Genomic DNA, 15559 nt, shown 5'->3' on the forward strand with positions numbered 1-15559 from the left:
TTTTTCCATCAGTTTAAGTGTATCTTATTCAATTAAATGATAGAAAAGCTTTTAAAAATCTAACATTAAAATAATAATCTGAATAAATCCTAATTGAGAAAAAGTGACTGGCCAATAGCGTCTTTTTCCAATATTGCATTTTCTAGTCAGGATATTTTTTAAGGAGGTAGTAATAGAGGAGCAGACTTCTTAAATTAAATTAAGTTAAAAAAATAAGTCAATTTTATACAGTATGAATAAAAAGCCTTATTTTTGGTCTGTACAAGTATCATTTTTTAACTAAATTATTCAAAATAAAACGCGGACATGGTTCAAGTACAAAAGCTTGTTTTTTTTTATTTTCTATGATCAAAACTGCAAAACATCTAGAAAAATATACAACAAATGTCCACAACGTTTGAAAATGGGAACATAAAAGAAAAAGGAATATTCACATTTTCCCCATTATTGATAAAAGAGCATTGATGTTGTTGTTTTTTTATTTTTTTTTTACTTGGTGGTATATATTCATGTTCTATATGTTTTTGCAATTATTGTGATGCTTTTTTCCTTTATACCTTTGACTTTTCAAACGTCGCCGCAGTAGCCCGAGTCGTTGGACAACTGCGAGTTGGAGCTGCGGTTGGAAGAGGAGTTCCAGATGTCCAGGTTCATATGTGGGCCGAAGGGGTGGAAGCTAGAGAAGGGCACGGCACCCCCGTGTGCGCCTGTCCCCACGCCGCCAACAACGCCGCACGTGGGCGCCTCTGCCGCCGATTCCCGGGTGAAGGGCGAGTGTGGCGGCGTGACTGGCGTCGCCGGCGAGATGGGCGCCGAACGCTCCTGCTGCAAGTGGCTGTGATGGTGGTAGGGGGCGCTCTGTGGTGTCCAGATGGAGCCAAACAGGCTGGAAACTGGTGATAGGCTGCGGGTGCCTGAAAAAAAAGGCTGAGGGACGACAACGGCATGTGATTTAAATTGAAACGTGATGAGACAAGATTATGTTAGCCAGTTAGCACATGGGTCAAGTATCTGACCTTGGTGCCCACACAGGCGGCAGAGTCCCAAGTGCATGGTGATTCTTGGGCACGTTGCTCATTCCAGCTGGACTGACTGGCAGCGGGGGCACAGTGGCTCTCCTGTTGGGGAAACCCTGCTGGGAATGCCATGTTTCCTGAGAGAGAGAGAGAGAAATTACAGTGTTGCTAATTCATGGGTGCTTGTGACAGGCTTGTTTTGTACCTATGTAGTTGCCTTCCTCAGCGTAGGCGTAGGGATTACTGCAGTGGCTGTTGGCACTTCTCCAAGAAAACCTATTGGAATTAACAGGAAAAGATACACAAACATGAGCATATTTTTGCTAAAATATTTAGGGTTTTTTCTCTCTAAGATTTTCCCACTATACTAAATTAGCTTATTTTATAGAGTGGTACCTCTACATAGACAATATTCAAGTTATGTTCTTTTAGAGAACCAATTTTTTGACTCAAAAATAAAACCACTTTCAAGTTTTTTTATTAAAGTAGTTAGGAAGACATCTTACCCATTGTATGGCCTAGGTGAGGCTTGCTGATGAGTATAAGGTAGTGCTTCCGTTGCCGTGGTGTTGTACCGGAACTCATTGGTGAGCGGAACTGAAGGAGCTGACCATGTCGTCTCCTTGGGCAAGAAGTGATCTGGTTGTGTCCCTGAAAAATAAAACAAAAAAAATCAATGGTCGAACAGGTATGTTCTGGATGTTATTTTTTCTCAAGTTACCCGTGTTGCGCTCAACCCCGGCCGCGACAGCGGCAAAGCTCGGGGCGAAGCTGGAAACTGCCAGATCGAGACTTTGGCACTGGTCTTTGTGGTATGCGCTGTAGGGTAGAACGTGTGGTCATGGTTAGGCATTTTTGGGGTTAGAAGAAATGGGTCGTCACATTACCTAAGCGGTTTGCTGTTGCCATTGGCAGACTGGTACAAGTCCCGATCTGCTGTGTAGATGCTATACTGCACGGGTTCCCCTACAAACAAAATGAAAATACAATTAGCTTCAACGTGGAGCTGAAAGTCCATATTTTGCAGAATTGTTTTGATTGTCCCCACTTTTTCTCGATGAGGTAGCACAAGCGTGTCTGCCATCCTTGTCTCCCTCTATGCTGCTGGCACTGCTCCAGCTCCCCCAGCTCCCCCTGCTGGCCCTCACGCTTCCCGAAGAGCTGCCCGAATCCGAACCGGACTCGCACGGGCGCCGCTCGGTGGTGCACTTTCGTCGAGTGCGGCCGGGACACATGCCTGCCAGGGAAAATGGGTAAAAAAAAAAAAAAATGAAATGCCAATGAAGATGCCAAAAGGAATCTTCACATACCGTTCTGTCTGACAGAGTTGTCGGCACGGTTTCCGGGTTTGAGCGCTTCTGCCGGTGGGGCGAGGCAGCAGCGGTTCCTATTGCGGGACGCCGCCAGGTTGCGGTCCGCCGCGCCCCAGTCGGGCTCTGGCTCCCTCTCGGGAAGCAGCAGCAGTTTCTGCTCAGTTGAGCTGGAAGTGGGCGTGGCGTTAGAATCAAGACAAGGATAGGTGGGGTGACATGAGGAAGTCGTGTCCTACCTTGAAACATTTTCCATCTTCCTGCGACTCCTCTTTCCCTTATTATTACTATTAATACCATTACTACTATTCCCTGTGTCTTCAATGGAAGCTTTTTTGCTTGGTTCTTTGCTGTCTTCTCTTATCTGCAAAAAAAAAACGGCATTATATGATTTGTTTGTGCAGAGATGTTTAAAAAAAATAAACTGATGTCTCTTATTTTTAATGGCATAACTTGTATTAATTGGTGGCTGCCTTGGCTTAATGTATATAATTTTTTTTTTCCTTACTGTGCTACATTGGTACAGTTTAATATTTTGTGATGGGCACTCCAATGTAAAAATCTCGCCTATAATAAATAAACGTGAAAACCGTGTACATTTAAAGTGATAGAAACATTGCTGACCTGTAGTTCGGCGTTTGGCCGCTGCTCGCAGTGCACCACTGCGGGCTCATATCGTCCGGTATGACTCATCTCCACGGGTTTGCACAGTAACAGACCAGGTCTTGGTCCCGGACCAAGTGTGACGTTTTGTGGGAAGCCAACAGGAATTTCCACGGGAAACATAACCGCTGCCGGCACGCTATCTTCAGTATTAAAGTCCTCTACCACTGCTTTTTTAACCATCTCGCCGATGAACTCTGGCTCATTGTTGTTGCACACGTCAGGATCCGGCGTCAGGGGCAGTTCGAGAACCGGTTCCTCTTGCTCCTCGTGCTCTTCGTCCATGGCTGTGGACGCCAAGGCGGCAGCGCTAGGCTTGTACTTGCTATAGTAAAGGGACACCTTGTGTTTTTTCTGGGGCTGCGACGGCGTGCCCGACGAGCTTTTCTTTGATGACGGAAGGCGTTGCGCCGGGCTGTTGGACAGCGCTGGGGAGCCGCGACCCTTTCCTTTGTCTGAGGTATGGCAGGTGTCCACATAGCTCTTACAGCTGCCTTTTGGTTTACTGCCACAGGAAAAAAAAGGATTTCCAGCATTTTTTTTTGAGGGTCAATGGAAATAATAAATACATACTTGACACCGTTGTGGGTGATGTTGTTGACGGGGCCATTGTCCCTAGACAAGTTGGAGTTGTGATTGCTCCGGATGGTGGGTGTGGAGAACTCGGTTAGGATATATTGAGCCTGATGAAAGGCCATTAAACACACGCTGAACAAGGAGAAGCTGAAAAAAGAAAGTAGAAAGAAAGAGAAAGGAGGGAAAAATTGTTTGGTTTATTTAAAAAAAACATTCCATTATTCCTAGTATGTTTGTAAAATGACTTTTTTAAATTTAATGGTACATTTGTCTTATTGGTAATGTTTTTCTAAGGTGTCTTAGTGTATAATTTTCCCTATCTGTATTTTACATAAAAAAATCAATAAACTCCAGTACATTATTTTGCACGGACTGTCTATTGAAGTTTTTTTTTAATCTGTTAATTTATGATATTATATATTTTTTTGATAGTTCCAATACACAGGTACAGATTTAACCATACTTTCTCAGAATTTAGATTTGGATGCTGAGACTCAAAAGTTATTGGCACTAACCAGGTGAAGACTAGCGTGACCACCCAGAAGGACTCCTCCCAACTGGGGCCCGGCACTACTTGGGCACAGAGTGGCAACATGTGGTGGGGCAGTGTCACATTTAGGGTGAATGGGAAGGTGGAGCCACGCGCCGTCATCAGTACCAAGTCACGGATCACCCAGGATGAGGTAAAGTCTGGCGTGAACCTGGAGTGAATGAATACAAAGTTGTGAATACTATGCAAAGATGGCAAACATGCAACTACCATCTGATTCCTGTCAGTATAACTTACGCTACGGTGAGCTCGGATGAGGAATTGTGGTCCAGGCTGAAGGAGCGACACTGAAGCACCTCAAAGCCAAAGCCTTGACATTTATAACCATTGATGCTCATGGACGTGACTGTAAGTGGCAACTCCCCGGCGTTCTCCACCTTGAAGCTCTTACGGATGGCAAAGAGTGGCTTGGTATTGCCGCGCAGGCCTGGCAGAGATTTGCTCAAGTGTTAGGATCCATTTGCCCATAGACATTTATCATCACAAGACGTTTTAGCGCTCACCATCTCTGCATTCCATTAGGGTGGACTGAGGGACGTTGAAGCGCAGGGACGCGCCGGGCCCGGGTAGCTTCCCACCAACCCTGAGCAGCTCTTTAGCCCCATGACCCCTCACTGTTACCATGTCAAACACAGTCAGATTGTTCCTGGAAAAAAAGGAAAAAAACATTCACACACACAGAACTTAAATGGAAGCCCACAAAATTAGACTATCAAAAATAGAAAAAATAAGGGCGATTTTGGATTTCCATTTACAAGCTGCTGCATACTGAGGAGGAACTTGGCATCCTAATGTTAATTTGGTTAATACATTTTTGCCATCAATCAGTGTAAATATTTCCTATTATTAAGCCGCACTCTAGCGAATATTTCATTTCCAATTGGGGTCTGATTTTTGAAACTTCATCTGACCTAATGATGAGGATAGTGGCCGTGGGCTTGTGTTCCGATGGCGTGAAAACAACGGCAACTTCGCGGGACTCCCACGGCTGCAACAGCAGGCGCAGAAACCCCTGACCCCGAATGGACTTGTCACCCTCACTCGCCTAAAAAAAAAAGGAATTGATTAAAGAATGTACAGATTGCAAAAAGAATAAGAATGCATTTGTTTTCTCTGTTCTCAACACGAAGACAACTACGTATTTTAATGTGGCAATAGACATCATGGGGTTAAACTTACTTTGGATGGTGTTTTCAGAAGTGAAAATTCTGCAGTAGTGATATTGACCGCCAGGGGGCTTATGTTAAACCTTAAAAAGAAATTCATAAGAGGCATAAACAAAATGAAAACAAGAACCAAAAAAATAATATAAAAACACTAAATGATCTGCCATTATACCATTTAGTGAGAAGATCCAGAGCCCCAAGTGGTGAAGGATAAAGAGAAAGAATCTGGATTTCCACCGAAACCACAGATGGGGAAGGGTTCTTCAGTACCAAAGTTTTCACCTAAAACACACAAACATGTTACATTTTTCAAAATTTATTGAGTGATTTATCTATTTTGATTTACTTCTCTTATTAAGATTGCTGTTTAAAGCAATCATTTGGTTGGTTGCTTACCTTGCTCTCATTGATGGGCGTGGCACCGAAATCCAAAGGAGACGACGACGTTGTCTCCACGATGAGTCTGGGCCATCTGGGAATGTATGAATTGAATAAACTGACTAATTGAAACGAAGCCTGGGGACATTTTTCAAGCTATTACAACACAAGGGGATAAAAAAAGCTTGACGTACTCTAATGACCCTTAAAAGATGGCCAAATAACTCACAAAAGAACATGGACACAGATTGATAACAACATGTGTTGAATGTATGGATACGACCAGAACATGGTACTAAAGCAGATGAGTTGTAAAGTTTGCCTATTTTGAGTCTGACCTGCAAGACAGCTTGTTTTTGTAGTTTTGCCAACGGGAGAAGAGTTCCGCAGCCAACTTGCTGTCCACCGTCCAAGACGATTGAGAGAAGTCCGGAAGGAGTGTGCGCTGCCACTCTGAGCGACCTGGAAGGAGGAGGGAATAAAGTTTGTTCTTGTTTACCCCCCCTAAAATCCAAAAAATAAAGAATTATAAAAAAAGAGTCATTTTAACATCTCACCTGCTTCAGATAACTTGAGTGAGCAGGGTTGTCCACACTCTTGCTCAGACTCAAACACCAAGTCTCCCTGCTGAGATTATACAGTAGGGTTGGTCAATGTGAAATGGGACAAAAATATCTTTTCAATGACATCAGCATTTGATTCTAAATAAGAATTAATCTATTTAAAAAAACTAATTTTACCTTGGAGGGGTCTGTGTTAAAGTAGAGTGGGATGCGTACAGCTGCACCCATTGTGGTGTAGAGACCCAGTGTGAAAGAGTGGGTGCCCTGCAGCGTTCTGTCAAAAAGGCGCAGGGACAGCACTGGCCAACAACCCTGTGGTACTGTCAGTGGGCCGTGGAAGTTCACCATCTGGACAGCAGGGGCGCCAAAAACACTCAGCATTTTTAAGTCAAAATATTGTACTCTCATGATCATATATGGATCTGGAATGAATATATTTCTATGATGTTCCTTTTCAGATTATTTTTGGGGAATAAACAAATACCTTTATCGCCCCCTGCAGTTTGTGGGAGAGTCTGGCGCTCGTTACAGTGAGTGGCAGTGGGAACGGGTTGGTCATCCATAGTTCCACCAGCTCTGTAGTTTTTTGTTTGACCCGGAATAGGCTGGGCAGGTCCTCTGTACTCCACCTACAAGTAGATTATAGCCGTCATTATATAGAGAGCAAAGCTTTTGCAATAAATAGCGGCATATGAAAGTGAATTAACTTTTTATGACTGAATTCTTTCTAGTTGATTATTACTATTGTGCGTGGCAATAAAAAACGACTACAAAATACTATGGTGCAATTAAGATCTCTGAACAGATTCTTCATTGATATATTACAATAATTTGCAGCTTCAAAACACATTGTCATAATCTGCATCCACCCTGGCACATCATTCCTAAATGTTGCGTAATAATATGTCATTATTACCGATGTGTGATATGTAATCCGGCCAGGTTGTGAGTCATCTGGTTGCCTCGAATCTTTAAACTGATATGACTAACACATGTCCCACTGTGGCCTGGAATGGGACCTGGACACAAGTATAAAAAAAGTAAGGTAAATAGTGAACAGAAAAATACAGTGGCTTGGAAAGGAGATGTTTACCTCTGCAAGTGAGGGAGGCCACTTCAGTAAAGTTTTTTGCTTCTGATTGCAGAAGAACTGTATTGATTTCCAGCTTGGCATCTACTTTGGACAGCAACTGTATTTCCTAGGTGAATAAAAACCAGGCCATCATGCTTACTTTTCTATGGATAATAAATGTAAAAACACAAACAACTCACTTTTATGTAGAGCCTTTTGCTTCCAGAATTTTGCATATAAACTCCTATTTTTGGTTCCCCTGTGGGTGAAAATGAAAAGGCAAAAAAAATGATATGTTTAATCCAATTCAGTCCAACCAAATATTCCATCTTAGTGTAAACACACACTTTGCACTGAGTAAAGAAGTGAAAAAACATGAAAGCTAACAAGTTGTCCATAAAAACCACAGTTAAATTATCTATCCTGAATATATAAAATTCCTGTTTCTTTAGAAAAAAAATACATACTTATATTTTTATCATTTTAACAAATACAAAGTCATTTTTATACATGGTTAGACAGAGCAACACTCACCTAGCGCAACCTGTTCGGCAGTGGGGACCATGAGCAGCAGTTGTATGTGCTCAATGACGTAAGGCTTGAGCTTGTCCAGGTCAGCGGGCTGGTCTCCACGTGTTGATAGGTCCATTTGCAGACTGAGGTGTTCCTCGCTTTGGAGACAGGAACTCTAATAAGAGGGAAAATGTACTCAGTCAGGATTTGCCAGATGTTTTTAAACATGAGTTTGGCCCAGAATTAGCCAATTCTGATTTTTCATTTGTCAGCCTATTTTCAGAACTTTATATCATATCATCCATTGGATTCCATTCAAATAGCATTTGTTACTATCAATATGTTTTGGGATTTAAGATAGGAGTTTGAGCTGTAATGGACACAGAATAGAACATACTTGTGAATTGATGACAAAACTCTTGGGCAGGCTGCACTCCAGCAATAGACCCAGTATGGTGATGTTGGATACATCTTCCTGCATAAGCAACAAAAGTAATATTGTGTAAAGGATGCATTGCTATTTATTCACTCCACTGAACACAGAAAGAATCAATTAGGTTTTGAAGTCATACCTGAGTTTGGGTCAATTTAATGCTCTGGATGTGAGGGAACACCAGAAGACTGTCCTTTCGTTTAAAAGATATGAAGGACCCCTTTTGTACACCCACACCAAAGACCTGCAAGAAAAAAATATGGACTCTATAAGCGATAAGTCAGGGGTCCACAAACCTGGTGTTTTTTTAAAGTATTTGTATGTTAAATAATTATGCAAAAGTATTTACTGTTTAGTCATCTTAATTTCTGATTACCGTGTTTTACAGACACCTGAATATATGTCGCACCAGCTACATAATGCAAAATAACGAGGGGGAAAAATATATATAAATCCCCAAAGTATGAGATATATAATAATTTTTGTGAATCTTAAGTTGTGTTAGAATTGTCATCTATGAAAGTGATGGTTTATTAATTTCATAATACAAAGTACCCAAACCTCCACTGACCTGATATGAAAGCAGCCCGTGGGCCGATGTGTTTATAAATAATGTATTTTCTACATTGCCCTCCTCTGACGGAAGGAAAATGAGCTTAAAAGATGTTTTCCCTCTCGGTGGGATCACCTGGAACAAATAACAAAATAGATAAACTTTCATTTTGAGTGGCCAGAGAATAGAGTGAACATGATATTGCACACGCACACCCACACTTACTCTTCTGTGGAAGGAAGGTATGTGAAAGTGCCTGCTGGACGTAAACATAGACAGCAGCGTCACAGGAACCTCCGAGCTGGGGTTGTGTACGTGTATGGTTTCGGCTCTCGGTAGCCCCAGCGGCCTGCGAAAAAAACATGCTGTGTGACAGGTCCTTACAGATACACTCGTTCAAAGACAGATTTTTATTAAGAATCATAATAGTTGGAGGTAAATGACAGACTGGGCTCACTGTCGATAACTGATTTCATATAAATAATAATAGTAGTAGTAATTCAAGACACACACAATGAAATAAAAGACTGTAATTGTTTAAAATGTTAAAAATATGCAACCATATTGATAAAAAATGTCATATTTTATATCAGAGGAGGGCATGTATAACTTACTGGTTTCCGAAAGTTAACATGGCAGGCTGGAAATGCAATCGCCTCCCATTCTCCACATTAAATATTGAGGCGCTGTTGGGAAGAAGTAACAATCTATCAATATGCAGCAGATTTAAAACCAAACATTTGTTATGAAACACATTTTAAAAATGATGAAAAGCAGAGCTCTTTTATAGGCCTTTAAGGTAACTTATTCTAACTTGCTTTTAGATTACCATAACCTGACCATTCCTTCACCATACTTTTTGAACATTTCTATTTTGCACAATAGCTTAAAAGTCATTTATATTCACAAACCCTCAACAATCTTAAAACGTATGAATAAGCAACATCAAAATGAACACAGTATAGAAACTAAAACCCAGCCAAGCTAACTGTCAAATGGCTACCAAGAGCCTGCTTGAAACTGAAGAGCGGCGCATGACGCTCATGCGCTCTGCTGTTTATAGCGCCGGCATTACAATCACAGGAAAGAAAGCATAATATCATAAAAGTGCTTTACAGCCAACAGGTGGCCAATATATGCCCCCTCTGGGACTTGGCATGGTAAACGAGATTTTTTTTTTAACCTCAACACAGTGCGGTAGTTGTGTTAAACTGAAGGCCAGTTGGGCAGATAAGATATTTTCATATGCCTGTTAAAGGCTTTCACAACTTTTAACACAAGCCGTTAAAATTGATGACAAGCAAATGCAATTGGAAATTAGTTATGCGCCACAGCAATGCAAAACTTGGTTCCTTCGTGCTTACGTCTGCCAACAGTGCAGCTATGCTTCTGACTTCCTATGTTTTTTTTTCCGTTCATCTAGGACAGTTGACAAGCAACTTCCAGACTTTTTAAAAACAACCTCCCATTTCTCCTCAAAAGCCACAACAAAAGATTTATAGTAGTACGTTTATAGCACGTTTAGTCACACATTTTGAAACGGTTCCATGACATACGGATATCAGAGCCAAAAAAACAACGTGGGATATTTTTTCCTCTCCCTTGGGTAAGGTCATTTCATTATATCTGCCATTTTTGACAAATTGATGAAAACAGCTGGATTTTGCTGATCTCATTCGTGGCAACCCCTGAAACAGAGTATGTAGTAAGTGCAGCTGCAGAGTTCTTTCATTGGCACTTCCTTTTTAAACAGACGGAGCAGCCCAAACATGGTCAGAAATGCACACAGAAGTGAGGGGGACAGGGGGGCCGCCGCCTTGAGTCAGCCACTTATTAATTCTCCATTTTAAATGGAAAGCCCAAAAACTGCTGTGTGAGTGAATAATCAGTTTAAAAAAACAAACTCTTTTTATATTGATATTCATCTGGCCAACGCTAAAATGGGTTGTGAAAGAAGAATATGAAAAATAATACTCCCAATTGTTAAGGTGACAAATTAGGGGTTCAAAAACTAAGTGGTTTTTAAAAAGGTTTTAGCCTTTTGGATTGGGGATCCAATTAAAAATGCGCACACATGAAAGAGGTGCATTGAGTGGTATTTAATGTCTAGTGGTTCGTATGACAGGAAAGTGCTGAGGTTAGTTATTACAGACTGGAAAATGTGTGGGTGGGTTTGCAATGTTGATATGAGATTGGCAAGGCTCGGGAAGTTGGTTACCTGAAAAGTAGATTGCGGTCCAAAATGGTTTGGGCGCCCACTGTCTTATGTTACAAATTCCATTTTAGGTTTTGAATTAGCATTTCAAGGGTTAAGTTATTAGATTGTACTGTATTCTCTATATATTGGATTGCATGTTTGAAACAGACTAGTAGACTTGACTATTGGCAAAAGTAAAAAAAAGTTTAGTGCCATTTTTTTTCAGATTGATGCAACTCCAGTTCTAACTATAACAAACTTTTTACTTTACAGTGGATGTTATGCTATTGGTCTATGAATCCATGATTGTTTTCGTCCTGAACACATTAAAGAAATGCAAATGGAATAGAAACCCTGTCAGGCCCTGAGATGTACACAGAGTAACTGTTATTTCTATCTTTTGATGTTCTTCTATATACTCTAAATCGGAGAAATTTGTGGATGAAATACACTATACAAAGCCGCCTTGCCTTATGGCTGTGCAACAACTTACAGGAATAAATGTGCACCTGTAAGGGCTATGTACAGCCTACGTTCTTGGGCAGTACGCCACCTCTACACTATATGCCATCCATTATCGTATATGATCACCTTTGATTCGACCCACGGCAACATCAGAGAAACTGTTTACGTGCTGCTGTTTCGGTTTGCAGCACGCCGCGAGTATTTACTCTTGATGCCTGGATCGAGAGTGGCAAAGGTCGTGTCCACTGCAACTGTATAAAAATAACACGTTATGTTTGGCGTTATTTGATACTCCAGTTGATTCCCCTGCATCGGTTCTAAGTCGCATAAAGTCAATGTTTGCAGTGAGTGAGAGCATTAAGACCAAAGCTTAGGTAAAGAGTATCATGCACGTTTTTGGAATGTGTGTGGAACCAGAATACCCAGAGAAACCCCACGCAAGCCCAGGGAGAACATGCAAACTCCACACAGTCTACTTTAAGGAAAAAAAAAAGACTTTTAAGTGCACCCTATGTGGGTAAATATCTGCTGTGTTGCATTTGTAGGATTTATTAGCGTTTAATAAGGGGAATTGCAATCATTAAAAAGGGGAGCAATTGGCCAAGGTATGATAATATCAATACAGAACAAATGATGGACAAACCAATGAAGAAAAATAAGTCTAATGGGACGAGCCATGCTTGAACAACCCCGTCTTAGCTTGGGTAACAAGTGACAGAGGCGCTAAGTGAAAGTAATCTTCAAGGGGCTGAGTGGTGACGGCCCAGCCGAGTGGCTGATAACATGAGCAGGAAAGAGGCCACGCAGTTCCACAACCAAGAAGGTCAATGAGCTGCTCGTCACTTCCCTCTGGCTAAAAACAAACAACACTTAAGACTGCTCAACAGGTTTGCACGAAAGTACGAATTCATTAATGAATGGGGGGGGGGGGGGTTAACCTTTGCAGTGCGCCTGTTTGATGTTCTGCCATTTGCTTGATTTATACATACAAGATATTGCCTCAAGTGTTTGCTCCATTGGGTTGACTCATGCCTAAAAATTGAAATCCCATTTTTACACAAAAGGTGTAAAACGATGAAAGAATAGGTTGATTTTCAAACTAGATTGGTAATTATCTGGATTCTGGTTTCAAATTCAGTTCTCCGGCTATGGTTCATATGGCAAGCAGTCTTCAACCATCGCTGGGTGGTATTAATATCTGCTTTTTGCACAATGACCCTAAAACCAAAGTACATACTAAGACCCCAACTTCAAAACTCTTGAAAATACCCCAAGGGAATTATTTTGATGGTTAATATTACAATAAATTGTTGATATTTCCATTGAAGAAAAAAAAACTTTTTACAAGGAGAGCAGCTGGGAACGACAGACCTCCCCTCCATTTTCTTTTAAGGAGTTCTAAAATTAGTCAGGAATTTTGTTTTGTGTTGCTCTCTTGCCCAGGGCCAACAAACTCCCATCATAAGCACCCACCAATAAAAACAACATTGCCTGAATACAAACGGAAATACATGGAAAAGCCACAGCTTTGTTAAAAAAAAATGCTACCTGCCTTTGTAATAATCAAAAACATGTGACTTTACAGCAACCTGACAAAAAGTTTTTTTAAAAAAACAACAACAACTAACCTTTCTTCAATGGGAAGCCCATCTTTTCTTGGCCCCTTTTCTACCTGTGGGCAAGAGAAAATGTTAGCCATATACATACACACACATATATAAAATTATGTTTAGTATTTCAGAAAATGTGGATATTCATATTTAGGGTATTTTTTCATGCTAAAAGGGAGTGCCCACACTACCAAATATGGCGATGCTTTGAATTTGGCTGCTTAGAGCATGAAGTTGCCTGTTTAGTTAAAACAGGTTCTCAGATGTAACATGACAATCAACTTCTTGTTGCTGGTCATGAGCAATTTTCAAAACCTATAGCAACTGGAGTTTTGGTAAACAAATTAACGATTAATAAGTCAATTATTTTCATTTGAAAAGTAATATGTTTAATTTCCATGTCTTCATTTAAAAAAAGAAAAGGATATTATGTCCATAACGACTGCATAATAGTGTGTCTAGTACCAAACACATATTTTTCACCATATGCTGTATAAATGCAGGTCTATTTACAAAAAGGGCTGAGTGAGGGTAGTGATGTGATGTCGGGGTCAGGCCAGCCCACCTCCCCCATGCCACGCCCCCTCAGGTAACATGACAGTCAGCTGGCGACCTCGCCAGGAGTTATCGGTTAACAAGCGCTTATGTAATCCCTCAATAGGTCACACAAATCATTACTGGGGGACATAAATTAATGAGATTTAATTGCACTCATTTTGGACTGCTATTATTTAGTGTTTATTTTTGTTGTGAAGTAAAGGAATGCAATTATAATAAAATGATACATTCTAGATATTACATTTTAAAATATCATTTATACCTAACCTTTATTAGACAATTTAATTCCCAGAATGTATAATTTATCCCAAAATGTAATTTTGACTATATCAATGACAATTTACAATAAAAAAATGTTGAAAATATTAAAATATATATTTTTCATATTTAATATAAGATTAAACGTTTTTAGGTCAAACAATCAAAACTCAACTATGCATGCATTCCTATTATTGTGGAAAAAAATATAAAAAGGAGCAAATTTAGACTATATTCAATGACTATTTAAATTAAATATCATATGAAAAATATTTTTAAAAAATAATTTCACAATAAGATGCAAGATACCAGAAGATTTGTTATGTCAATCAATCAAAACTCGACTGTGCATATATTCCTATTATTGTGAAAATATTATAAAAAGAAGTGTTGCAAAGTAATGGGGGTGCAGCTTGCAGCCATGTGTAGTTGCATATCCATAATGGAGTGCATGAACACGGGGTGGGGGGATATCATGGTTGTCCCTACGCCCAGTTTCCATTGCATAAATCCCTAAATTGCACAATTAATACATGCATTATGTGCATGCAAATATATACTTGCAACTATATTGTCAATGGACCCCCATGAACAAAAGTGGAGGTGATGAATGTGCACATGTGCAACGTGCAAGCAAAAAAAATGGATGTCACTCACATGCCCAAGATCATTGCATTCAGTTCGATCTATTTTAATAACATACACATAAAAAAAATCAACACGTGCAAAAATAAATATTTACCTGCAGCGGGGCGAGTGGGTCTGCGTCCTCTGCTTGCCAGACCTCGACCACGCTGGTAGGGATTTGACTCAGAGCTTTTGAATGGGCAAGGGAAAAAAACAACACATTGAATAAATCTACCAAGTGGTACATTTATGTAAAAGCCTTTCCTAATGGCGATGACGTTAATTATAGCAGCTTTTAGTTAATAGAGAGCAAATCCTACACGAAGAGCGTGACATGACTTGGCATCGCGTTGACAAAGGCTGGCTAGTTAGCAATGTTAGTGTTAGCACGACGGCTAACCCAACTTGCCCACACAAACAAACCTTTGTGTTTTGAGTGACAAACCGCTCAGATCAATGATTGTTAAATATCCCGTGAATGAGTGAGTTAATGTAAATAAAGCGACTAAGGGGATTTAAAAGCCCGATTCGAGAATGCTGTCTAATGAACGTTGGCTAACTTGATGTTAGAGGGGAAAAACAGTTTTCTCTATTCTTTTTTTGACCAACCTTGTCTCTGGGCTCCTCCGTGCTGCACGTATGGTAGAATTAAGTGCAATATTCCCAGTAGTACGTTGAGCCACGTCTTCCGATGACAGTAGCTACCCTGCTGGAAGTCCTGCGGCCCCGCCATGCCTTAGTTCACCACACCGCCGCACTCGCTCGGTAGGTAGGTAGGTGCTCCCTCCCTTGGTTCTCTCCAGCCCAGCCACAGCAGCAGCAACAGCAGCCGCCTCCCCCCGCGAAGCCTCGCTCCCTTCTCCACCTCCCTCTTCGCCCCTGTACGCGCATGCGCAAGAACGTTGACGTTACCTACAGGTTGTTTACGTGTTCTGTCAAAGTGAAGGCAAAAAAACATCAACAACAACAATAGCAGAATAATGCATATGTTTATCATTATCACGTATATGAACCTACTTTCAGTGGTTCTTTGGAAAGCATAGTGGTACAA

General features: G+C 40.7%; 1 protein-coding gene across 2 annotated transcripts; it reads right to left on the bottom strand.

Annotated features, from left to right (window-relative positions):
- Window positions 1-310: 310 nt before the first annotated feature.
- tmem131l (transmembrane 131 like) lies at window positions 311-15368 on the bottom strand. Of its 2 annotated transcripts, none has more exons than XM_077719603.1 (34): window positions 15118-15368; window positions 14624-14697; window positions 13084-13127; window positions 9408-9479; window positions 9019-9142; window positions 8812-8928; window positions 8380-8484; window positions 8205-8282; window positions 7829-7982; window positions 7495-7553; window positions 7316-7421; window positions 7139-7241; window positions 6707-6851; window positions 6400-6570; window positions 6217-6286; window positions 5998-6121; window positions 5678-5753; window positions 5454-5563; window positions 5295-5364; window positions 5027-5160; window positions 4619-4761; window positions 4353-4542; window positions 4081-4266; window positions 3563-3712; window positions 2951-3494; window positions 2566-2690; window positions 2327-2496; window positions 2065-2253; window positions 1904-1982; window positions 1738-1835; window positions 1523-1667; window positions 1222-1292; window positions 1017-1153; window positions 311-927 (listed from the first exon to the last, which is right to left on the bottom strand). In XM_077719603.1, exons 1-34 carry the CDS (start codon window positions 15239-15241, stop codon window positions 568-570), a joined length of 4647 nt encoding a protein of 1548 aa, XP_077575729.1. In that variant the 5' UTR covers window positions 15242-15368; the 3' UTR covers window positions 311-567. The 2 variants fall into 2 exon arrangements, with proteins under 2 accessions (XP_077575729.1, XP_077575728.1); XM_077719602.1 differs by having other exon boundaries at window positions 1738-1838.
- Between the last annotated feature and the right edge of the window lie 191 nt (window positions 15369-15559).

Source organism: Stigmatopora nigra, chromosome 6 (assembly GCF_051989575.1).
Source record: "Stigmatopora nigra isolate UIUO_SnigA chromosome 6, RoL_Snig_1.1, whole genome shotgun sequence".
Taxonomy (NCBI): Eukaryota; Metazoa; Chordata; class Actinopteri; order Syngnathiformes; family Syngnathidae; genus Stigmatopora; species Stigmatopora nigra.